We start from the raw sequence: 27,809 nt of genomic DNA on the forward strand, positions 1-27,809 counted from the left end.
CCCGATCCTGTTGTTCGACTCTTTAAGCAGCCTATGTATTCACATGTGAAGGAGGAACATAATGTGTATAAACCAAGAAGTTTTATGTTCGCACACATCATTCAGATGCGTCAATCTTATTCCAAATAAGTCCATTCGAAAGAGATATTAATGCAACGAAAGTCAGTCAGTCGGGAATTACATTGGAGCAAACTGTCCTGTTTGGACAGGTGTAGCATGGACTGTAGATGTTTTGAACATTCTGATTTGGAAAGGGTCAATCAATGCAAAATGGTTTCAGTAAGACAAGTCACCAATTCCTGTGAGATCAGTATCGGATGTATGACTCATGTTGAGGTGAGATGTACAATACCATAACCGCCCCTACAAGTACAAGAGGCAGAACTCCCATAAACAGCATCTGTACTTCCAGCGGCTCCAGCGGCACCAGCGACATCAACGTTTGCTTGTCACAGTGTGACCTATGAACTCTGTCACTATCGCACTAAAACTTTTTTCTCAATGTCACTTCTATGAAGTCAACTCGAGATATTTCTTCCAGGTCTTTTCCATCAGAGCACATATTCATGCATTGACATAAAACTAAAACTAGATAATTACGAAGATTTTATCTTAAAATCGATACACAAATATCAAATACTGATAGGACAAGAATAACACAATTCATGAGCAATGTGTAAAAAGAAAATCTTATGAAGAACATATAATTTCAGAGTACATAAAAAACTCCTGACTCATACACTTACAAGGTTTCGATACATCTATGACATAATAAGTGCAACGCTGTTGGCTATGTACAACTAAAAGAACAGGGCATATAACAGAAGCTTAAAATATATTCTCAAAGCTGAATGCAAAAGTTGTCATATTGAAAACTGATGGAAATTTGTTAATGGAATATTTTACCCAAGCTGAAATACATCTGGGAGTACACAATTTTGAAGATAAATCATTATACATACAAAACATGTTTGCTTGCTGCTTTAAATCTAAACAATGGTGTTGTATCTTATCAACAAGATATGCCACTGTGAATTTGTGGAAAATATGTTTTTGTTCTTTTCAAAGTTGTCATCAGTTTTCACTGTCAACAACTTAAGTCATCATTATAACTGATCAATAAACTAAAATACGATGCCATTCTTGATAGCTAAAAACTCTGATACATAGAGGTACTCAGGTTTAACATCTTTAATGTAAATATAGGAAAACAGGACTACATGAATGAAGAATTGTTTGATGCATGACAGGAGTCAACCAATGTTGAACCATACAACCAAAGGGAAATTGAGCCAACTCTTGATTGATAAGTGTTCCCTAAACAAAAACAGTTGCAATGGCATCACATATTTGAAACAAAAATATTTACTTTCATACTGTTTACATCCTTCTTATGAATGAAATTGATTTCATTTTAGTTAAGGGTCAAAACAAAATCTGCTTAAAAAGCATATGAATGAAACTGAATGTAACATTTGCTAAACATGAGACAATTGGGAACTGATTAAAAAAATTATGCTTCTTAATAAATTTGTTTTCCATGAAGAAAAGATGATAATTCTTCATGAGACATGTGGCACGAAATGCAAAGTTTTTAATATCAATGAGAATAGGTCTATAATGACTAGGTACTACAAGAATCTGTTTGGATTTTCATTGTAGGTGATCATGCAAATTATTCCAATTATTTCCATAAAAGTCGAGCAGTCCAACACCTGAAAATAATATCACCTTGAGCATCAAATCAGAACTTTTTTAGAGACCTTTGAGTGTTGTGAGAGTAAATATTAATTATTCATAGTAAATAGTTATCATTTCATATAAAATCATATAATCAACTAAAAATAAATAGGTTAAACATTAAAAGGAAATTACACATGCTAATCATGATAATAGTAATAGTGATTATTACTTTTCTAAACCACAAAATATTGTGTTTTCAAGGTCCATCTTAATTGATTTTTGTTCAAAATAATTAATTTAAAAAAAAAAGAGTCTGAGAGGTAAAATAAGAATAACCCAAATGTACAACAATCAGAAAAGTTGCCAGTTGGAAGTCAATATTTTGAAACTTCTGCAAAAGACAAAAGCACAAAAGAGACATAACTTCTATTCATTACAACTCAGAATGAGAAACAAACAGAGGCACTAGCCTACAAACAAAATAGTCATAATATTCACTCAAAATATTGCATCTTTCCTGGCTGTAGCCTCATCCTGTGGTGGCATCATTTGAAACTGGGTGCAATGATCTGAATTTAATTAATCCCAAAACCAATTTGAATGTCTCCCGTCTTGTATCAGAATCAAGTAATAACTTAAGGAAAAATTATATTCATAATGCTGCCATCTTAACAATATAATCCTTAGTAGACCTGGGATGCCTTAACCTACTGGATACTGGGATATTGACCAATTCAGTATATAGCTCCTTCATTACAAGCAGACCAAGACAATTTGGAATCAGCTTCAACATGTTCAAAATAATATTCACATTATATGGAAATCTGGCCAAACCAATGTTTCAAATTTGTACTGGAGTAACGGAACAGGGTTTTAACAATTCACCAAACATTCAGTTCTATCCATACTGAATCTCATCTTCGTCATTGGAGCAAGTCGGGTTCTGACCAAGAAATTATTTCAGCTTCATTAGATTGTATAGAACTTGGAATACATGTGTAGGGTATTAAACCCATGCCATGGTGAAATCCACCTCCACATTATGAGTAGACCTGGGAGGGACACCAGCTTTTGAAGGTGCATGGTACGAGTCCATTTGTATCTGTCTGCATAAACACTGTTGTTCTAATATCCCAGTACGTAAGACCTTCCCAGTTCATTCTCAGCAAATAAATACAATCACAAAACACAGAAACACAAGGTTTAATAATAATTTTCAAACCTCATATCAAAGAATAAGTTTATTCTTAAACAAGTTAAAACTTAACGGACACTAATGGCTTTTAATCAACATAACTACTGAATTTGTTACAACCAAATCATGTTGTATGCTTGATGAAAATTAATGTGCCCCGTTCTGTGGTGTAAGTGGTTGAACTGACTATTCATATACATGTAGTTATTTGACCATAAAATAGATATACATAAATATATACAAAAAAACATTAAGGTCTACTTGAGTATGGAAATATGAGCACTACAGGGTGGCATTGGGTCTTCAATCAGAAATGGGAATGTTATTTACACTGTTAATGCGATGCAAACATGTCTCAAAACAAAAATTAAGTTAAACAATCATAAAAATTTGTTTCAATGGAGGCCTAGCATATTGTATGAGAAATATATAGAGCATGGTGTCCTACAAATATGAAAAGAGTAATTAAACTACCGTTCAGGTCTATTCAGGTAAATCATATGAACAAGCAACAATAGAGTTTTCTACTAAATTGAATTTCAGATTATATGATGTTTTCTTGAATAATCAAAATGGCCTGTTTAATAAGTCTGTATCATTCAATTCTTTTGACAGTCAAGAACATTCTTTATTTGGTAACCCAAACCATCCGCATCAAGAAACGCAAACATGCATGCACAAGTTATCTGCCCTTGATGAAAAATATGGGCAGATAACTCTGCATACTCTTAGCAACACAAACCATTTTCTGTAATCTACAGAAAACAGTAACATACCACATGGTTTGCTACAAATAAACAGTCTCGATGAACAGTGTGTGTGCTCTGTATAAAAGCAACTGATTGTCTGCTATCAGAATACTCCAAAAATAACCAATTCTGTTGTCTCACTCAGTTCACAAGTGATGAACTGATAGAGAAAAAATTTGTCGAGACATATTTTTTCAAATTTTGTTGAAATTATACAAAGCACAGACTCCGTTTCAAACACTCTGAACCTCATAAAGTTTGATACCATTTTATTATTGTTCGAAATAAGAACTGTTCATTAAAGATGAGAAAAAATGTTGAGTGGTGTACAATGACAATGAAATGAAAGGAGGGTATATAAAAATGATTTCTCTACATCGATTCTACACGGAGAGATGGAAGTAAGATTGACATGCATTATGCTATAGAACGCTCTATTAATCACACAGACTTAGTAGATGACTGGGATCAAAAATAGCTTATAAGACACACCTGTAGTAATTATAATTAACAAACACATGCAGAGTGCTTCCTTAAAAAGTCTTTTTATAATTTAGTTTGATTTCATGTTGACATCTTTTACGATTGTTGATTATATGTTACCATGGTTACTTGAATATCTTTTTGGATTATTATCGAAAAGTTCATGGTGGAGTATTGGTGTCCTTTTGTTGATCAAGAATGAAAAGCAGACAGGCAATCTTCTATGCCTTACGCTGGGAAATCTTCAATGCCTGAAATCAAAAAGTGTTGTCACATTACAACTATTGTAGTGTCACAAACAAATCTCATTCCTGACCAAAATTCACTCTTCACCATGTATATGTCACAACATTTTCAACTGCATTTGAACATTATTTCAGAATCCACTGCAGAATATCTACATTTCAGAATACAAGCTAACTTTGGGTACTCACACAGCTAACATAAGACTATGGGTACTCACACAGCTAACATAAGTCTATGGGTACTCACACAGCTAACATAAGGCTATGGGTACTCACACAGCTAACATTAGGCTATGGGTACTCACACAGCTAACATAAGGCTATGGGTACTCACACAGCTAACATAAGTCTATGGGTACTCACACAGCTAATATGCGGCCATGTGTACTCACACAGCTAATATAAGGCCATGTGTACTCACACAGCTAACATAAGGCTATGGGTACGCAAACAGCTAATATAAGGCTATGGGTTCTCATACAGCTAATATAAGGCTATGTGTTTTGACACAGCTAATATAAGGCTATGTGTACTCACACAGCTAACATAAGGCTATGGGTACTTACACAGCTAATATAAGGCTATGGGTACTCACACAGCTAATATAAGGCTATGGGTACTCACACAGCTAATATAAGCTTATGTGTTTTCACACAGCTAACATAAGGCTATGTGTACTCACACAGCTAATACAAGGCTATGTGTTTTCACACAGCTAATATAAGGCTATGGGTACTCACACAGCTAACATAAGGCTATGTGTTTTCACACAGCTAACATAAGGCTATGTGTTTTCACACAGCTAACATAAGGCTATGTGTTTTCACACAGCTAATATAAGGCTATGTGTTTTCACACAGCTAATATAAGGCTATGTGTTTTCACACAGCTAATATAAGGCTATGTGTACTCACACAGCTAATATAAGGCTATGTGTACTCACCCTGCTAATATAAGGCCATGTGTACTCACCCTGCTAATGTTGACTCCAGTGAGGTTCTCCACAACATGGGGCAGCTTCTCCATGATACCCATCACCTCATTGGTCAGTTTTAGTGCGCCAACTTCACCCTTGCCACTGGAAACCATGGTAACCTTCCTCGTGTTTGTCAACGGAGCAGAGATCTCAGCAGCCAGCTGAGAACAAGGATAGTTTATCGTCAGAATATTCCTGTACATTAATCACGCTACTGCGCATGGTAAATGCAACAATACATAACCATGCATTCGCCTAAACAAAACTCTTTATCTTGAGAAAAATACCATATATTGATAATCTCAAAGGGGACCAGGAACCTTATGAAATATATAGTTATGTTCCAAACCCATTGTTATTCTGCAACCCGATTTTTAATGATGCATACTACTAAAAACAGGTTAAAAATACCCACAGTTGTCAGGCTGTGTTTCAAATACCCACCAGTCATGATAGATTAACTATAGTCATATGAAAACATCAGGTATTCTTTAACTTCTTTGAGTAGTATATATCACTCTAACAGTGGCAAACCAGAAATGGGATTAACACATACTAACTTAGAACATGTGGGGAATCGAACCTCGGTTTTCGGTGCAACAAGCCAAAACCTTAACCACAAAGCTACCAATGGAAAATCATGGAAATAGGCACCAGATATATAACTATAATGGTTTCACACCAATAATCCAGCCAGATCAACGCAGAACAGGAGAAACAGGCTTTGTACCCATTTGGGGACACAATCCACCAGTGAAAGCTTGGATCACTCGGCCTCCCCATGCCACCCAGACCTATGAACACATCCCCTACCTTTGGAAGTGTTTCCAAAACCATGTCCACCATAGCAGCCTCCTGGAAGTCCTTCCAGGCATCAGCCTTCTTGGCCATCTGTTCTGCCTCTGCACGAGCCTTGGCCTCAATAGCAAAGGCTTCAGCTTCTCCCTTCATCTGGTACACAAACACACAGGTCAGGTTATGGTATATATTTGCAAAAGAAATTTTCTTAAGGAACTATGAATTATGCCAGCAGTACAGTATTTTATCTGCGACTTTTAAGGAGACACTATCCAATTAACATATTCAACACAACTGCTCTTCATGCTCTTATACATACTTTCCAAGAACCAATTGTATGACATCTTTTGTACATCACACATCAAATTCAATACTTGTTTCTTTTTATAAGAAATATTACCGGTACTTGCTGCTGATAGAAAATAAGTTCAGATTAGGTTCTTCTACTCCATAAAAATATTGCATCAAAAACCGTTTGTTTGTTTTTTTATTTCATGTCACACTCTGCAATATTCCAACTATATGATGGCAGATTGATATTGTGAGCAACGATCCACGCTTTGGAGTACAATGAAACGCAATTAACCAAGTCATCGAGTCTGATCACCTGATCCATTTGGTCACCTCTTACAACCAGCTTAAGTTGGGACCTGTTCTTACCAGGAATTCCTACAGGGTTTATCAATGGTACAAATGTTTCTTTTTGAGTCAGACCATCACTTGCACATAAGATACAACTTACCCTGACTGACTCAGCCTCTGCCTCAGCCTCCATCACAACTCGGTTCCTGGAAGAAAACACACACTGTTCTACAACACAAATATACTCCAAGATAGAGTGTGTGAGTGAGCTGGGTTTAACGCCTCTATGAACAGCTTTCCAGTTATATCATGGCATTTCAGCTTAATGTAGGAAGAAAGCCTGAAGTCATGCAGGTCTCAGATGTTTACCTCTCACAAGCACAAGTATGGTGCTGACAAAACTAGAAATGTAATTTGGGACGAACAGGGATTCAAACTCTGACAGCGAATTGCAGTGCCTGAGACAACTGGATCACCTGTGACTACTGCAAAGACAGAAAGTAACAGGCAAAGATGTTCAAGACTCACTTATTAGCCTCAGCAATCATCTCTAGTCTGTACTTCTCAGCCTCGGCAGGCTTGCGAACCTGGGCCTCCAGTTCTCGTTCTCGGCGCACAATCTCCTGGTCCTGCACTTGAATCTGCTGAGAACGCTCGATTACTGTCACCTGCATCTGTTCCTCCTTGATGCGCTGCTTCGTCTTAGCAGCCTGGAGACACAGATCAAACGTAATGTTACACAATGTAGCGGTGGCATGTTAACGTGAAATATCAAAATATTATTTTCAAATAAATATCTGTGTTTCTTGTCTTTCTTAGTTATTTAACACTCAGTATAGTTGGTTCATTTAATGTCACACTCAGCAATATTCTAGCATATCACAGCAGCCTCTGAACAGTCAAGTTTGAACCAGACAATTCTGGTGATTGATGTTATGAGCAAGTATATTCTGGCTGTTCTGTGTTTGCAAAGAAAGGGATTCTAACAAGGATGAGAAGATTGTCATGTGCTGGGATTATTTGCTTAGAGCCAGCATGTCAACTTAATGTCTACATATTTGATAGGACAAGTTGAGCAGATCTCCCACCTGCAGGTCATAGGCCAAGTCAGCTTGGGCTTTCTTTGTGTGGACCTCCATGTCATACATTGCCTTCTTCAGCTGGAAATCTCTCTGTGCCTTGGCAATCTCGATGTCGTTTGCAAAACGAGATTCCATCCTCTTCTCTTCTGCATAGGCTTCCTGTTATGTGGAGACAAAAGAGAATTAAAGAAGGGATGAAGATTAAAACATCAAAACTTTAGGTTTATAATTGCTACGAATTGGGACCCCCATTTACTTTGACACTACAGTACCTCAAAGAGTAAGGGTTGCAGATATCAGCATTTCTTTTGTTTTAGATTTTGACATTAGGACTTGGTTCAAGAATCCAGTGTATTTCCTGAATTTCAGTACTAAAATCAACTCTGACATAGAAAGATATGGAAATGGGCAGAGAAGTAACTCACTGACTTGTCTAGCCATGAATCAAACAAAGTCGTTTTTTTGTTAGCATTGCTTTGGAAACTATTTCAGCTACATCATGGTGTGTCAGCTTGACATAGGAGAAAAGCCAGAAGGGATGCATGTCTTAGACGTTTACCACTTTGGTAGAAACTACAAGCATGGTTATGGTGCTGACAAAGCAAGGATCATATTCAGGACAAATCTGGGATTCAAACTCATGATCAACAGATCCTGGCAGTCCTAAGATACCAGCCATTTATTACAGGGTGGGGATGTGTGTGTGTGTGTGTGTTTGTGTGTGTGTGTGTGTGTGGGGGGGGGGGGGGGGGCAGGAAGAGAGAGGAGAGAGAGAGGAGGGGAGGAGAGGAGGAGACGTGGAGACGTGGAGTGGGTTTCTCAGAGGTTTTTGATGCAAAAAATAGTGAAAATAATGACCCTCCCTCAATGCTAGTCATATTTTTGGAAGACACTCCCATGTCCTTCCATAATTTTTTCATGACCCTGCCTGAAAAGACAAAAAGCAAAAGTACATGATATTTTGTTTTTCATGAACCTCCCCTAAAGGTGAATTATTTTCATGATCCTACCAAGGCCCAAATTTACTACCCGGATACCCACCACCCTATTACCCGACCCTACCCGGGTACCTGCTGTAGATATTTAGAGATAGGTACAAACTCCGATTTGGAAAAGTTTGACCTTAGCCCTGGCAAAATGTATTTAGAGACACATGTAAACGATCTGGTCATGCAACACTGAAGTTTACTGCATGAAGTTTTATCTTTATTCAAACATATAAAAGTCAGAAGGGTGCATTGTCAGAAAGAAATGAGAACATTAGTGACTTATAGTGTAACCATAGAGTTTTAGATAATTCTTGTCATTAAACAATATATCACGTGACTAACCACGGGTCCAGGTAGTCCTGTGGGTACCTGGGTCCTACTCAAGACCCATCCGACCAGAGTACCCGAGTTACCCAGCCTTAGTCCTACCATAGATTCCCTCCGACCCATCAACCCCTGTAATAAATTACCAGTCCCAGTTCAAGGGATGGAACTTGCAAGCTCTTAGATCACCTTGTGGAACTGAGCCATGGTTCTGGGACCAACAGTACAAATCCTCACTGCTACTGACAATGCAACAGTACAAAAGATGTACTGCTAATATACACCAACACATGCAATGAACATGATGAAACTGTATGGCTGAGGGTGTGGGTGAATTTCAATATCAGATCTCTTACTCCAATATAATCTCTCTCTGCATTAACACACGCTTAGGCCACCTCCATTATGTCAATCAGAGGTTGCATCAGGTGAACCTTGACAAAAGTTGACACATCCCAATCGAAATGTATGACGCATTGGTTCTTGAGCCAATCAGAAGCTGGCTTTCTAAAACATTTTGGCATTATTTCTCAATCCAGAAATGAAACCCCCCACAGAATAAATATATTATATCATGGTGCTCAGATTGTGCTGATAATGCCAAATTTACATTAAAAAAAGGCCAATTAAATTAATTTTTGAGATACAATGATCATATATGTTGGTCTGAAGGCTTCACGCATTCATAGTGTTGAGAAGCCTGGACACTGATTTGTTGGTTAAAGTTTATCTGAGATGATCCAGATGACTTCCTATGGATGTCATCAAATCTTCAAATAGAGTATACAAGGAGTCAAAGATCTGATTACATGGGTGTTGTACTTTATGTGATGGATTAAGGACCATGCTTGTAAAAGAAGGATAAGATCCAGAACAGTTTGAAAAAGAACTGTTCTAAGTTTACCAAATGTGAGCAATCAATCTGCTGTGACCGAAGAACACAAGAAGTCACGATCAGTTGTGACAGAATGAAAGTATAGAGAAGAAATAAGGTAACATCTGGAGTGAGTGAGTTTGTTTTTTACGCAACTTTTAGCAATATTCAGCCAAATCTCAGCAGAGGGACACCAGAAATGGGCTTCACACGTTGAGAATCATACCCATATTTTCGGCATGTCAGGCAAATGCAATAACCACTGAAGTTTTGGTTGTTTGTTGCTTAACGCCGCACACAGCAATATTCCAGCTGTATGACGGCTGTCTGTCAATACTAGCTTCTGGACCAGACAATCCAGTAATTAATATTGCGAGCAACGACCCTTACCATTGGGGTAGAATGACATGTTATCAACCAGGTCACTGAAGCTGACCGGACAGTGTGCATAGAATAATTACTTCATAGTTTATGAATCACATAGTAACAGAAATGTTCCCATAAAAGGATGAGTAGCATAAATTGGAGGAGGGGTGTTGTTAACTGAGGATTCAATGTCTGTTAGCATTTAGTACCAAATTAATAATTAGTACCAAAATATAACCTGGACTTTAACCATGATAACCTGGTTATGTGTTAGGAGTTAGGAGGGTCGCTGAGGTGACTGTCGAAGCTCAGGGAGTGAGTAGAGCAGCTTGTGGTGCAGATTTTGGTGACAGTAACAAATATTCAAATGAACATGCCTGAACACACCTACACACAATGCTAGCAAAATTTAATTGTCTCTTTTATCAAGTAAACACGTAAACAGTCCATCTGTTCTGTACAGGGATGTGTAAATTACTCCTATAATGTTTCTACAACAAAGTCAATGCCTTGCTGTTTATTGTATGTTTATGAGGTGTTGAAGTATGTGCTGTTTTTTTCTTCAAAATTAAACTTCACATCCAATGAAAATTTCAGCAAAATATTATTTAGTTTTTTTGAAAACATAAATATTAGAATGGAAAAAAAAGCAAGAAAAATTGTAACTATCATTTTCTTATTAAAACACATTCTCATAAACATGATAATTGTCATCAGCTTTTATTTTTAAAAGTATGACAAATAATAGCTTAAGCAATTCAAATTTGAATATGAAGATTCCAAAACTGAATTCGGTGATTTGCAATTTTGAATTCAAAGATAGCCAAATTTAAATTGACAGCATGCAAGCTTGAACAACAAATGCAAATTTCAGTTTCATTCATGATTTCACCTTAATGCCTGCATCTCTCTGCGCTTCAGCTTCACCAATACGGGCATCACGTTTCACTTGTGCAGTTCTTGCCATACCTAAGGCTTTCAAATAACCCTAGGCAAGAAAACAGTAATCGTGGAAAGAATGTTTGATAAATATAACATGTGCATGTCTGGTGGTGCCCTCTGTCTCGTTTCTGGTTCAATGAGCTGGACAGACTATGTGAACTTGATGTCAAAGATGGCTGCAATTCTGACCCTAACAATCAGCATCACAATACATCTACTTCTTGAAAGTGCAGTTCAACTTTTACAACCACCACTCCTTTATGAAACAGTTGATGTGAGAATCTGTACACCACTGAATATTTTTTCAGAATATATCGCAAGTATGAATTTCATCATGTTTTGCTGACGTCAAACTCTATACAGCCATCTTTGATCTATGACAAAAACCACCACCAACAAGATTGATGAGGATGAGAGTGATAAATATGATACAGAGCATGAACCTTCACAGAAGCGTGTGGTGTCCACACACAGTGCATGATTGCATCACCTTAATGCCTGCGTCACGTTGCGCTTCAGATTCACCTATACGTGCATCTCTCTTGACCTCAGCTGTCCGTTTCATACCTAGAGCTCTTAGATACCCCTGTAAAGACACATACTTGCTATGGCATAGATCTGGCTCACTTGTGAGACACAAACATGGACTATCACTACTTGCCTCCTGGCAATGACTACATTCTGAAGTGCTACTTAGCCTTATGGAAAACAGCATCTGAGCAAAGAGATAGCCAAATCATATAAACTGATAAATGATACTCAATGATAATTTTATTGTTGATACTAAATCACTGACTGGGCATTGAGATATTGAAATGATATAAAACAAATAAATGACATTCAGAATTTTTTTATCTTTGATATTATTTCCCTTAGAAATACATGCAATACAACTACTTACATGTCTACTTTCGTCCTACCTATCCTTTCAACAAGTGATGCCAATATTGTTATTGATGTTGTTATATTACAAGCTATCAATTGTACATTGTTATCCAAATGTCACAATATCTTACTTCCCTTAAATATACAACATGGAACTCTCAGTTGGTGGTCTTTATATAAACTGAACAAACAAAGTTAGGGATCACAAATATTTTAAGGGATACTTTTTTGCAGTGAAGACTGAGCACAAAATTTCATAAAAATAACCCCCAAAATATTCATGATCCTTAACTTCTTTTGTTCAGTATACATACACAGGCATGGTCAAGAAATACAAAATAAAAGGAAATAAATTATTATTATCATGATGGTGTCCATTGTCAGGAATAAAAGCAAGCTGAAAATGACTTGATGTGTTATTAAAAATAAGATTTCAAATATGAATTAACTAACATTTTTGGTGTAAAATCGTTACATAATCGTTCACCTTTATGCAACATAACTACCTACTAACAGTAAAAGCGTTTCTAATTCAATGCGCAAGAGTAAGTGGAATCTCATGGTGAAGTCAGCACTATTTCAGCTTTATCATGGATGCCTACAATGAGTGTACACTTGGCAGCCTAGTGACTGGCACTAACATTTGTTCACTCAGCTGTCTGTAAATAATCAAGTGAGTGAGTGAGTATGGTTTTACGCCGCTTTTGGCAATATTCCAGAAATATCACGGCGGGGGACACCAGAAATGGGCTTCACACATTGTACCCATGTCGGGAATCGAACCCGGGTCTTCGGCGTGACGAGCGAACGCTTTAACCACTAGGCTACCCGACCGCCCCTGTAAATAATCAAGTCTGGACCAGACGATCAAATGATTGACATCAAGAGCATCGATCTATGCAATATGGATATGGTGACATGCATCAACCAATCCTGTTAATCGCCTCTTACGACAAGCACAGGTTGCTGAAGACCAATTTTACTCTGAATCTTCACGGGGTGAAATGTATGTTCACCTGGATCATGCAGCCTGACAGTAACAACACTGATTTGTTGTTTAACGCTACACTCAGCAATATTCCAGCTACATAATGGCGGTCTGTAAATAATCAAGTCTGGACCAGACAATCCAGTGATTGACATCATGAGCATCGATCCACACAATTGGGATACGATGACATGAATCAACGAAGTCAGAGAGCCTGACCGGGTACATGTAGAGATAACATGCCGAGGCAACTAGGAATAATTGGAATGACTGAGGCTCAAAATATATTTCATAAAGAATTACTAATCACCATTAGCACTACTGACTGTATGGTTTTGATAATATATCTATTTTCATTGCATGTCAGGGCCTGACAAACCAATGGTAAAAAAAGGTCATTATATCAAATGTTATGACATGCCCGGTCACAGAGCCTGATAATCAATCCAATTTAGCATCTCAGACAAGTATCAGAGTATTGGGGATCTTCCGTAAGCCCGGTCCCCACTGCGCATATTGTAACATCATGTATTTGTATATCGCATATACCTCTTCATCTCGGATGTCCTTGAGTGTGTAGCTCACGACGTAGATCCCCATGTTGACAAGATCAGATGATGCCACTTCGAACACAGCCTTTGAGAACTTCTTTCTGTCTTTGTAGATTTCCTGCCATACAACATCATAAAGAATGGTGTGTAAGTTAGAAATTGTACACTTGTCCCCATGTAGTCAACTCATATGAGCACAAGAGGTTCTTTTCATAGACAGGATGCAAAAACCTGGCACGCTAATGATATACATGATATCGTGCAATGAATGAAAACATTTACCTTTTCACTACTCATTTTCAATAGTAATTGGAGTTCGGTGTAACATTTGTTAAAAGAATACATGTAAGGTAAGAATCAATACTGTTAACTTAGTGTGAGACTGTGATCAATACTTGTATTGTGAAGTAAAAAATCGCGATCCACCGATGCACCCGCTACTTATTCATGATGTATCATGATGTATCATTATGTATCATTATGTATCATCCTGTCCCATCCCATCCGTAAGACCCCCCATCTAAAGTGACATGCCCCACTCTGTACTCACCTCGACAGTCATGTTGCCCATGATGGCTCTCTGATGGCCCTCCAGTGTTTCCTGGGCAACATTGCGGATCTCCGTCTCAGATTTCCCAAGGAACAGCTCACAAGCAGATTGTAGCATTGCATTGTTTCCTCCCTGAATCTTCACCTGGGACCAACAAGCATACCTTGTTCACCTTATTGGATAAAAGTTTGCTTCCAGCATGAAACACCATTAATGTAAATGTATGAAACAAGATTTGTCCTAAATTATTTTAAATTCATGAAACATCAATTACTTTCAGGATAATAATAAATAACTTTGATTGATAATCAATTGTCAAGCTGTGGGCTTAACTGTGTTCAAAGGTTTAAAAATACATTTTCTATTACTTTGTTTACAATAAGGGAAATTTTAACAATTAATTTAAAGTTAATTCAGTTAAAATCTGGTAACCTTACATTCACTGATTATAATTGTGCCAACATTTCACACCAGTAATATACTTTGAATAAAAAAAAAAATTCAACTGATCCAAATAAATACCAAATTCACTTTATTTACTTGGTCACAAAACTTATGGTATATTTACAATAGTTACATCATCATGTGTTCACAATAGCATTATGGTGAATGGTGACAAGAGACATTAACAGAACAAAATCAGGAAATAAATACATGAGAATGATATTACCAGCACCATTTTCCAAATAAACATGCAAATGTTAAACTATTAAAATAATGAGTGACAACATGTAACCATGGTTACAAAGATCTATCAACTATGATATACGAACAACAAGAATCTGGCATATTTATATTGAGCTGCACAGATATCAAAATACTTCTTATGGCCAATTAAAAAAAGTGGTTTTCATCCAAGTTTAACCTTTAAAATACCAAGCAATGACTTTCAATTTTGTCCATCATCAGCACAGAAAGTCAGAGTGTGAGCTGGGGTAATGATTCTTTGAAAACTATTTCAGTTGTACCTTGGGAAGTAAGTGGTAAGTGAATAATTTCGCCAGGGCAAAATTAAAATTCAAACCAATGATCATCGGGTTCTGGCAGGACAAAGGAACTCGACTGCGCAGCAAGAAGTGTCACCTTATCATCTGGGCCACCTACTGGAATGTCGCCAGGCAGAGATGGTTATACGTAATGTTGACTTTTCTTAGGAGCCACTAAAAGCTGGTGACAGACTACAGACCTCCAAATCAACTGTCAGAAGTTCTGTTTATGGCTGAGCATGACTTTGACCATTGAAGAGTCAAAACAAAGAGATTTATCTGGGATTCCAAAGTCAGTAGACTTGTCATAACATTAATAATAACTATACTAACAGGAAGTGGGATATTTTTACTGGGAATTTTTGTCGGGGCTGAAAATTGGCCTCTGACAAGGAAGATAAATCCTTGCAAAGACTTTCATGCAAAAATATGGCACCTACTGATACAAGTGAACTGACCTAACTCAAACAGAGCATATTCTGAAATGGCTGCATGACTCCTAAGGTTAATAGTCCCAACCAGGCAAATTATCCCACTGCTACCAATTTAGGCCATAACAACCTCTCATCATCAAGGCTGACATTCTAAATCTATCACACTGGGCGTAAGCTGGTGATTCAGACACATTCTCCCATATGGACAACAATGTTACATACAAAAACTCTATATACTGACGTTTTTTTCTGCTTCTATAGACTCATCCTTTCAAATCAAACACAATTGTACAGATATTTACACATTAATGATTTTGTTTGTTCACAGACACATACTATCTGCTAAACACTAAATCCAGCACTATGCAACTTTTGTTTGTCTGATGTTGTAATGTCATGAGGACTACTAAACTCATGGGATAATTTCACTGCAGCCTCAGTTATTTGCTCATTGGACAATTTGGAGCAGTTTGTGTAATCAAATGGATTAGGATTCCACCCAGTTATGAATCCCTCCATTAGCCATGCAGTTGTCATTGTCATCACTCGTGGGCAGTTGTCATGGTGATCACACATGTATCATTAATAGTTGTCACATGTTATCCCATACAATTGTCATGGTTACGATGGTTACCACACATGCCATAAACAGTTGTCATGGTGATCACACATGGATCATAAATAGATGTCATGTCATCCCATACAAGTGTCATGGTTACCACACCTGGAATAAACAGTTGTCATGGTGATCACACATGGATCATAAATAGATGTCATGTCATCCCATACAAGTGTCATGGTTACCACACCTGGAATTAACAGTTGTCATGGTGATCACATATAGATCATAAATAGCTGTCATGTCATCCCATACAAGTGTCATGGTTACCACACCTGGAATAAACAGTTGTCATGGTGATCCCACACGGATCATAAATAACTGTCATATGTTATCCTATACAAGTGTCATGGTTGACATGGTTACCACACATGCCATAAACATTTCATCTATTGTAATGGAGACTGACATGCTTAAGCCACAAAACAAGTGAGTGAGTATGGTTTTACACAGACAGGAACACAAGAAATGGGCTTCACACATTGTACTCATGTGGGGAATCAAACCCGGGCCTTTGGCGTAGCAGCTAACACTTTAATCACTTGGCTACACCCTCCATCCCTAACCTAGCCTGAAGACTAACAAAAAATATTTCGTTGTAATATAATATACACGTATATTGATACACGTCCACACAGTAAGACTACAATCTACTGAAAACAATGCAAACACAAGTTCAGACTGGTTGTAGTGTCACAGACTGACATCGTTATCACATAATCAGGATGATAAACAAGTTCATGTGATTCATATGATCACTAATGATTATTACTGTTATCAAACAGTTGCTACACAACTACCATGTTTATCTTACATGGGCTATACACCAGCACTAGCACTAGCAAGCAGAAGGTAAACTTGTGATTCACTGCGGTTTACATTCATAAAACCATGCCTGAGGTTACAATGAAACAGAACAAAAATTTTGGTGGCCCACCTTAAACTCCAAACCAATTTGTATTTGAGTCTGTTCCACACCTCTTTGTCTCACAACAGGAATTTAAAGCATGGGTTACTACAGTCTGAGTCTAATGACCCTAATATAAGTAGGTTTAAATGTTATCATATGGACATTTACTGAGTTTACTTGACCAAACAGACTTTTACTAGATTTGGTCTTCGAACTAGTGGTTCAAATCGCAGACTGATACTGAGAATCGTTATGCCAAAAACAGGGCTTGTGAACTATTGGTTTTGTTGTCTAACGTCGCAGTCAGCAATATTCTGTCAATATGACAGCAGCCCATACATAATTAAGCACCACTGTCATATAGCTGAAATATTGCTGAGTGCTGTGTTAAACAACAAACAAACAAACAAACAAACATAACTGAGCCTGGCCCACACAAACCAGTGATTAACATTATGAGCAATGACCAACGCTGTTAGGGTACACAGAGCCCACACCTAAATCCATTTAGCTAACTCATTTGACAACAGGGTGCCGGCAACATATACACTCCCCTCCAATTATATAGTGACAATAACGTGGTGACTGAAGCATTTTGATTTATACAACATTTCGCAATGCTTCCCATAGTGTAGCCGCAGGAGACACCAAGTATTGCACAGAAGACATTACAAAATATCACTTGTAGGCCTCATCGATCTAGGTTGAACATGTTAGACATTATTATTGCTCCTCCAAACCTTGTTGACATATCTGTCCAAATAAAGATTATAAATCAAGTAAACAAGGTCAGTCATTCTCTAGTTGGACTTACCTACTGTAGTCTAATTTTTCATTTGTATCAGAATTTAACACTGTGAACTTCTGAAATATTATACATTAACACATTCACTGGAAACCAAATATGAAATGATTGATGAATGTGATAAAGGTAATGCTAACAAGAAAACAGTGTTATCCCTATCCCCGGACATGGAGCACGTACGAATTTTGTTTGTTCATATAGCAGTGAATATAAACTATAAAAAATGAGTCTTGCAAAGCCTTTGGAAGAGATAGGCACTAGGGTTGCTTTATGTCATCAAAAAAAAAAGATTAAATGGGAAATTAATACACAGAAACACACATATTCTCTGGAAAAAAATATTTTATGGCACCAATTCTCGAACTCAGTCATGATAAGAATCTTTTAGATAAGTTGACTTCAGTAGTTCCTGAGAAAACTTGTCCCCATTGCAGACACTATGCATTTTGTAAAATAACATGGGTCAAAGGCCGTAACTGTGTATGATGAGATGAACTATCTCATAGATAAGCATGCAAAGTTTCATTCATGTACTAAATAAACTAAATATCCGTGGTTTCTGAGAAAAGTTGCCCCCATTGCAGACACTATGCAGTAAGCTGAAAAGCATAGGACATAACTCTGTAAGAAATAATTTCGAACTCAGTCTTGACAAGTATCTCTTAGATAAGCATCGGACTTTCATTCAGTGACGGGGGATAATAATTTGTAAAGCCATGATTGAGTATGTACCCTCATGTAATCATTCTTGATATTTCAATGTTCTTTGGGTATGTTCGTCTTTTCAAGTCTATGAGCCATTGTTAACCATTTTAGAGGTTGCTCTATGAAAATTCAGATTTGTTTTTGAATACCCAGTGAACAGACTGAAGACAGTATCCACATCACCACAGCAGGTCAGAGGACACTCTTCACCATTGTCCTTGCCTATTCGGATATCAGAGCTTGGCCACAAGCCCATCTCCACTCCCAGCACATACTGGCCACTTGGGGAAGCACGATATGAGGCCTATCAGGAGAAAATCAATAAAATGCCATGAAAATGCAACAGGCAGCAGCCCAAACTGGCACCAAACTCCTGACTCGGCAGATTCTGTTGCCAAACAATCTGTGGTTAGGGTAGTGCTAAGCATGAATTATGGACAAACAGCTTTGGATGTACGCACAGATGCAGAATAATTACATTGATGTATCTGTCATATGTTTAGGTTGCTGGTCCAGTGTTTGCTAGTCAACCTTTGGCTGTACTGATCCAAGCTGATGAAGTGCATTAAATCTCTTCCGATAACAACAGCCAGAAAAACATGAGCCCTGAGATTCTATTTCACTATTCATGCTGATATGTATAGACTGAGGTCCCTGTATCACAATGACATTAAAGTAAGAAGCATCAGACATTTCAGACTGACAATGCTTCAATTTACCAGTGCCTGGATATTAACATGATTAATGTATAAAATGGCCGAGGTGCCGGTCAATTCTGATATCCAATATTACGTGAACAGTGAGTGCCTGAGAGCCACAGGGAGCTCAAAGCAAATGAGTATTAAATGATGCTGATTGTGGTGTTTATGTTATTCTTGATTCAAAATCAGTGAAGCCTTACTAGTCCGGTCCCTGCCAATCCAGAAACCCACCTTTGAGACAATTACCGTAGGGAATGCTTATGTGACATAAATCTCAAGACAAAAAAAATAATATCAAATAAATAAACAAACCAATTATTTGTTTATCTCTGATTGGTTTTTGTTTTTGTTTTTTGTTTGTTTAACGCCGCACTCAGCAATATTCCAGCTATATGACGGCGGTCTGTAAAATAATCGAGTCTGGACCAGACAATCCAGTGCTTGACATCATGAGCATCGATCCACGCATTTGGGATCGATGACATGTATCAACCAAGTCAGCGAGCCTGACCACCTGATCGCGTTAGTTGCCTTTTAGGACAAGGGTTGCTGAAGACCTATTCTACCCCGGAATCTCCACGGGTCTGTTAATCTCTGAATTTGATAATTCGGAAGATATCAGTTGGAATGCTATCGTCCAGATGCACGGGGTTTCAGTGTACTACAACATCGGACTGTAGATTGTATTGTTTTATTATAGCCAAAGGCTATACCCTTCTACATTCAGTACTTAAAAGTATTAAAACTCTTGTCTGAAAACAAGACCAAAGTTCTGCTCATTGGGTCTCTTAGGATACTGTATTCAACTAAAAAAGAAGAAGCAGGAAACCATGACAGCAATCATTTACAGTGTTCAAAATTAAAGGGGTTCCTGGTTCCACCTAAGACACTTATTACGTTTGGTTGTTACATTAGGGATAAGACATCACAAGAACCCCTTGAATCTCATGCATCATACTGCCAACTGATCATGTATTTATTAAAGGTTCAACCATTTGGCCACAATTATGTCCACATTTGTGAAAAGAATTCTCCCAAAATATTGAACTTATCTACCCAATCTCCCACCTGTCAATCAAAAGGTTCTGTTTTTCAGGGCATATGGGAATGTGGTGATTGATCCTGCAAAGTTATACCTTACTCAGCATACTTAAGCAGAAATTGAGAAGAGTGGCCTCGAACCCACTGCACTCCACAGAGTTCCATTAATGAAAAATAACTGCACTTTACTATTTGAATTTTATCATGTAAACAATTGTTCTCAGTGAAAGTAAATGTTGCTTTTCTGCTGCAGTCAGCAATTTTCAACTTTATCTAGGTGGTCTGCAAACATGCTAAATAATAAATTCTCAGCTGTGAAAACCAGCAAACAGCAAATGCAGCGATCCACACCATCTGGATCAAATGATGAAGACATATGAGCACTGTGATCCATTGTAACACAAAAAGACTGCTAAACTTAGCCATGTTAGACAACACTTTGGACTAGCATTAGATACGAGCATTTATTCAACCACAAAATTAAAATGCAGCCACTTATCAAGTATGAATCATGGCAAGTGAGTGAGTGAGTAGGATTTTACGCTGCCTTTAGCAATATTCCAGCAAAATCCCATTCCAGAAATGGGCTTCACACATTGTGCCCATGTGGGGAATTGAACCCGGCGCTTTGGCGTGACAAGCAAATGCTTTTATCACTTGGCTATCCCACCGCCCCGAGGTTTGAAAGGAACTAATGTACTTTCATTTTTCAGTGTCAGTGTGAAACACAATTCTCACAGCAACCTGCAGTGAAATTTGTGTACATTGGGCATGCTGCACACTGAGTCAATACTTAAATATATCACAAGACAGCGTTAGAAATTGGCACTAGTCCTATAGTCCTTGCCAAACTGCCCAATGGTAAAGGTATCATAAGGACTAGTAGAAATTTGCCCTTTTTAAGGGTTTTTCTTTACCTTTTATGTTATCATTATAAGGACTAGTGGACGAAAACTGTTAGTTTCTAACCCTGCAAGAGGAATCTACATGAGAAAGTGCAACCCTTCAGGCTCTGCAACATGATGCTATGTCACCATCCCCTGGGTAAGAGGCAGTCAGGCTAATTCATATTCCATACAGTGGCCCCAATCATTTTCTACAACCAATTCCAGCTCTGCCTAGGCATGGCTTCCTATTGCTGTAGAATCAATGTAACATGTTGTGCTTTTACCACATCAGTCTGTTCACAGCATAAGCGGCACTTCAGCCCCTGAATAATTCACATGAGCATTTTTCTGATTCTGCTGTTGGTTAGATCAAGTTCAACAGAAATTCTTCGCGTAAACCCTTGTGTTGTCTAGTCGAAAGGATAACAAACCTATTTGGGTTGCAAATAAACATGCTTGAACATGTTCATCATTAAGAAAACTAGTCACAAACTCAGAAATCATGATTCATTTTCTTCTGAGTAAGCCATGTACATATAGGGTTGAAATTGAAGATGAACCCTAATTTGACATGACAATATACATGATATAAATTTTCACAGATTGCCATTGAAAATGATAAGCAATATCATCATAATAAAGAAGTTGACATCCATAAATTTTTCTTCCTTAACTGTTAACATCTTCAATATTGCAATCTTTTTAACCCCTGATAACTTTTAAAAAATACATACAGATGTAGAATTAAATCATGAAAATCCAAAGCACAGAGAGAGTGAGTGAGTGAGTATGGTTTTACACCGCTTTTAGCAATATTACAGCAATATCACGGCGGGGGACACCAGAGAGAGAGAGAGAGAGAGAGATTTGCATTCAAATAAAGGATGTGTGTCTTTTTTAACTTAAAAATTCCTTTTGAAAACTGCAGCATGTTTAACATTGTTTGAAAATGTCAGTAGACATGGTACAACAAGAAATAAAATCGCCCTGGTCTTAATATAGTATGCAGAATGCAACAGTCTCAGATACAGATTTGCAGTGTAAGGTGGACTCTATGAAAGCTGAGATGTGATGCAATGATGTGAGCAAAGATGTGAGGCAATGAGAAGTGTAACAGTCTCAGATATAGATTTGCAGTGTAAGATGGACTCTATGAAAGCCAAGAGGTGATGCAATGATGTGAAGCAAAACGTGAGGCAATGCACAAAAAAAGCAGCTTAACACCTGTGCAATTTTCTCTTCACACATGTAAAAGCAGTGTGTGCATAATTATTGCAGACTAATCTTTTCTTTGTGAATTCACTATTACCATCTGATGACTATTCAGCAAATAGACACAATTACATGCACATGATGAAGTGGTGATTCCCTTTCACGTTGCAACATGTCAAGGACGCTCAGATGTCCAAGAACCTCCACTTTTAACCACTAATTTTTGTTTTAAAGATTGCTTGATAACATTATTTTGCTTTATTGCAATACAGTGCCTCTATCAATACCCATCAATTTATAATGGAAATGTGACAAGTGTTTGGAAGGGACATGACTATTTTCTTGTTTCTTTTACTGATTCTTTCAAGTATACATATAGTTACCAACTGTTCTATTTGCAAAGCCTCCATTTTCATTTTTTGTTTGTATTCTACATTCTACTAAGTATTTTGCGCAGGCAGGCATTTTATCGGTAAAATATTTTCAAGAAAAGGTTCAGCAGCATGGTACCTTAAACAACATTGACACATACGTGAATTCCTATCTTGAACCTGCCACACATTAAGCAGTGTTGTGAAAGTCTGAGAAGAAATGAGTGAATCTAGCATGTGTGTTGGGAGCTTGGAAGATATGATGAATCATATCATATGGATAATATTCCAGGCTGTCTCAGGAATCAGGTTAGGGCAAACAGACGTGATGGCATCAATGGTGTCTTGTGTTAACACTAGTTTTTCTTCAATTCTAAACGCAATGGTCTTACAAGCCCTACAAGAGCATTAAATCTCAGTCTGTCACAAATGTTAGCCTATCTGTTAGAATTGTGGAATCTGAGGCCACTTTGGTTAAACTAGATCACTATTAAGAACTCTTGATATTGATACGGACATGTACAGTACAATGCACTGTTGTTGAGTAAAGCTAAACATTTGTGAAGATATTCATATTTTGACAAAGGATGACATATGTCTGTGATCAAGGTGATCTCTTGAAAGAATTAGGCTTATTTTCCAAAACAATATTTTGATGTCACACGTTCATGATATTTTAATACAACATGAAAAGACTGTTTGTTGTTTAACACTGCTCTCAGCAATATTCCAGCTATATGATGGCGGTCTAAATAATCGAGTCTGGACCAGACAATCCAGTGATTGACAATATGAGCATCAACCGACACAATTGGGATACGATGATATGCATCAACCATGTCAGTGTGCCTGACCAACCGACCCTTTTAGTCGCCTCTTATGACAATCATGGGTTTCCGAAGATCAATTCTAACCCATATCTTCACAGGGCAGTTGATTAAGCTAGCTTGTCAATCAATACCACTTGAAGACTATAAGATATACCATGATATACAGAATGTTACACACAATTAATGTAACAATACAAATCAATCACCAGCTCTGCCATTGACGTTTTTAAACCGATTTCAAACTCTGCATTTAACATACACCATTAATGACATCACATCTGTTCAAATTCCAAGGATCTCACAGCTAGACTTCAAACATCTAGACTATCATGAGTTCATATGAACTGGGTGAGGGTCTAAAAACATGACGTAATCAGATATTTAATCCTTCCAGACAAGTCAGTGTAAAAATTGTCTTGTTTTATGTCCATGGAGCAATAGTAAAACAAGAACTGTCCCAAATTATGTCATCTATTCAGTACCATGACCACAAACCAAACATTTATCCATTCCAACTTATTACTAATATTTTGGTAATAAGGAATAAACTATAAACAAAACACCTGAATTTTTCACAATTCTTAAAAAATTGTCATGATCAACTAAGCAAATGACCATGATAAGTTGCACCTTATAATCACAAAAAAATAATTCCCTATTTTCAGGAAGTTTTTCTTCCTTATTGGTCATACTCCATTGTGTGAAAGGTGCAGCAAGTCTTCATTTAATGTTTCATATTACCATGATTACTGATGTAAAATTGTTCATTTTTAGAATGAGTAACGAGACCTGATGACTATTAACTATCATCAGGCAGATCTATTTTACAAATTATTATCATAAGCAGGGACTTATCATGCTTATAGACCTGTTCAGAGGCTTGCACTCGGCCACAAGTCCACATCAAAATGTCAATAAAAATTCCCAAATTGGACTTTCAAATTTCCCAATTCATGAAATATTATCTATAACTAATACCTAATTTAATGTCTTTGGAGGAATAACATGTATATCACTGAAAACAGGACCAATATATAGGAAAAGGTTTTAATGCTTATTTAAATAAATACTGCATGGAAATAGTCTCTCGAATCTCAATGTCAAAATACCTCTGAATTAAAGAAGATAACACTTAAAAAATCCTAATTTTTAACAAAATAACTTTTTTTCCTAATTTGCCTGCCATGAGCACTTAGATTAGAATCCTGGATAAATCCCTGGTAAGATATAGTGATTCATGTGAGTGAAACCAATTTATACCACAGATGCTAAAGTGGATTACGAGAGCTAACTTGAGTTCGAGCCAATGGACCAGGACAGATATAAGTAAGAGATGATTTCGACCAGCACTGTGAGATCCCTAAGGTGGGGAGATGTTACCTGTGCTATACCCGTCACAGATATAGCAACACCAAGCTGTGTGTAAACGTTTGGACTCTCAATAGTCAAAGTCATGGTATTGAAGGACAATCTGAAACAGTCAACATGATCTCCTGAGTGTATGCTAATCACACTCCTTGCTTAGCCTAACCTGTGCTATACCTGTGACTGAAACCCCAACTCCCAGTTGAGTGTAAACAGTGGGACTCTCAATAACCAGAGTGATTGTATTGAGAGATAATCTGAAAAATTATGATCACCCGAGTGTGAGCTAATTACACTGCTCGCTTAGCCTCACCTGTGCTATACCTGTGACCATGGTGACCTGCCACTCCCAGTTGAGTGCAAACACTTTCACTCTCAATAACCAGAGTGATTGTATTGAGGGATAATCTTTAAAAAACCTGATCACCTAACTGTTAGTGTTAGCTAATTACACTACTCTCTTAGCCTCACCTGTGCTATACCTGTGACTGAAACTGCCACTCCCAGTTGAGTGTAAACACTTTCACTCTCAATAACCAGAGTGATTGTATTGAGGGATAATCTGAAACAGTCAACATGATGACCTGACTGTTAGCTAATTACACTCCTCGCTTAGCCTCACCTGTGCTATACCTGTGACCGAAACCGCCACTCCCAGTTGAGTGTAAACATTGGGGCTCTCAATAACCAGAGTGATTGTATTGAGAGATAATCTGAAAAAAACATGATGACCTGACTGTAAGCTAATTTCACTACTCGCTTATCCTCACCTGTGCTATACCTGTGACCGAAACCGCCACTCCCAGTTGAGTGTAAACACTGGCGCTCTCAATAATCAGAGTGATTGTATTGAGGGATAATCTGTAACAGTCAACAACTGTCACAAAAAGTACACTAACAACAAGAAACGATGGAACATGGAAGTCAGATGCTTGACAACAATACCAGGAGTCTCACACACAGGCTATAAGAGAACGATGGCCAAGTGCATGCTGGTAAGTTAACATATTAACTGACACGCAGCATGCACAGTCATCATAATGAGCTCATCTTGCCTGCTTCCTCAGGATTATTCTGCCCCTGGGAATAATTGACTGGACAGCTGAATGCAGGTTGTTATTTTAGTCTGTCAGGTTTTATTTACATTATCACTTAAAAAACACATGTGGTGTCTCTTTAGACAAGGAGATTTTGTTTGAAATATGGTTCTGTGAACTCAGCAAGGATTGGATACAAACAGATGAGAGGTAATCATGCTTATGTGCCTGTAAACCTTACAGCGTCTCTGACCCATTAAAGGGCAAGTAAAGCTAACATAGCAACTTGGCAGATCTTAATACTTTAGGGCATACCTAATCACAAATGCTTGACCAAAATTAACTTTGAAAAACAGAAATAGTGTCAACAGACAATACAAAACGACAAGTGAAATCAGTCCCTAAAATAATTTTTTTGTAAAGATTCACCTTAATCAGTTAATTGGGTTAAAACTGGTTCCCTGTGTTTGATGCGATGTGCAGTTTCAACGATCATGATATAGCAGAAACAGTATATGTATAACGGCTAGGAATCACGAGGTAGAAAAACACAGCAAATATATCAGCCAATTAAAACAGTTGTCACTGCTCGCCGGTAGCTTAAGTCTGCTGAACCCCTATGCATACTGTACTAGTCTGGGCATGGCTCTTACATAATCTTCATTTATTTGATACAGACTTTTAATAGCTGAGTTTACCAGATGGAACCAAATTTTACTAGACTCAGGCTTCAGAGATTGTTGCACACTTATGCCCTTAGTTCATTTTTAAGAGTGAGTGAGTGAGTTAAATTTTTAAGTTATATAGGCAATATTTCAGCCATATCGTGACTATCATTTTTAAGAAGACATGCTTATATGTATTTTTACATTCATGGTAAACTGTGTGACACAAAAAAATAAGTGTTGTGTACATTGATCAATCGGAAGGGGTGTTAACTGGGATTGCTCACAAGTCAATATATGGGCAAATATCGCTATGAGCACTTATTAGAGTGGGGCGCTCATTACGTCGCATACGCTACATTCTACTTGTCATAAGCTAACCAAGTATACCTAATATCATCTCAGACTGGTCTGTGCTATGGATGTAATCACAAGAAGTTTTGAGCCTTGTCAGCAAAAAGTGTTCTCCAACAGCATTGTTTAAAGTGTAAACCATCCGTAACCAGTTAATGCCTTTAACATGCTCATTCTCACCACCAACGATTCTAGAATCCCTTTAATAATTCTGAGCCTTATTATTTACTCTGCTTACCCTATTTTAAGTACTTAAGTAGAACTTAATTACAGAACTGTTTTCTCATCTCAATTTTCTTCAAAGTAAGTAATCAAAGTAATTTCTATACTGTACTGTACCAGTAAAACTGATGGGACAGTCTTAGATCTATTGAGTTAGTACTATTCAGAAATAAAGAATCAATGATATCTTTTCCACAGTACAATAACCTCCCTGGGATTAGAACCCGTGATCACAGATTTCTGGCATGCCCATCTCTGCAGAGCGAATTTCAATGCCTTAGACAACAGGACCACCCATGACCCCCTAACCCCTAATGAGTTAGGTCTTCTGTTGTATGTAATGTGTTCAGACAAAACATACCATAAATACCCTGTCACCTAACCAAACTAGTGTACAAATATT

The 27,809-nt window shown here is 37.5% G+C and overlaps 1 protein-coding gene across 8 annotated transcripts in view; it reads right to left on the minus strand.

Moving 5' to 3' along the window:
- Positions 1–593: 593 nt before the first annotated feature.
- The window catches only part of LOC124142829 (flotillin-1-like), a 32,517-nt gene continuing 5,301 nt past the window's right edge, over positions 594–27,809 (minus strand). The window contains exons 3-12 of one of the 8 annotated variants that reach the window (XM_046511511.2): positions 25,144–25,234; positions 14,263–14,406; positions 13,711–13,830; positions 11,239–11,334; positions 7,800–7,952; positions 7,240–7,421; positions 6,872–6,917; positions 6,145–6,282; positions 5,328–5,492; positions 594–4,361 (exon numbers count right to left, since the gene is read on the minus strand). In XM_046511511.2, coding sequence (XP_046367467.1) covers positions 4,332–4,361; positions 5,328–5,492; positions 6,145–6,282; positions 6,872–6,917; positions 7,240–7,421; positions 7,800–7,952; positions 11,239–11,334; positions 13,711–13,830; positions 14,263–14,406; positions 25,144–25,234 — 1,165 coding nt within the window. In that variant the 3' untranslated portion in view covers positions 594–4,331. Of the gene's footprint in view, positions 4,362–5,327; positions 5,493–6,144; positions 6,283–6,871; positions 6,918–7,239; positions 7,422–7,799; positions 7,953–11,238; positions 11,335–11,778; positions 11,875–13,710; positions 13,831–14,262; positions 14,407–25,143; positions 25,235–25,441; positions 25,478–25,599; positions 25,691–25,750; positions 25,842–25,898; positions 25,990–27,809 lie in introns of those variants that run through there. The other 7 variants (XM_046511514.2, XM_046511516.2, XM_046511515.2 and 4 more) reach the window with 7 other exon arrangements.

Source organism: Haliotis rufescens, unplaced genomic scaffold, assembly GCF_023055435.1.
Source record: "Haliotis rufescens isolate VD_foot unplaced genomic scaffold, xgHalRufe1.0.p SCAF_8, whole genome shotgun sequence".
NCBI classification, from domain to species: domain Eukaryota; kingdom Metazoa; phylum Mollusca; class Gastropoda; order Lepetellida; family Haliotidae; genus Haliotis; species Haliotis rufescens.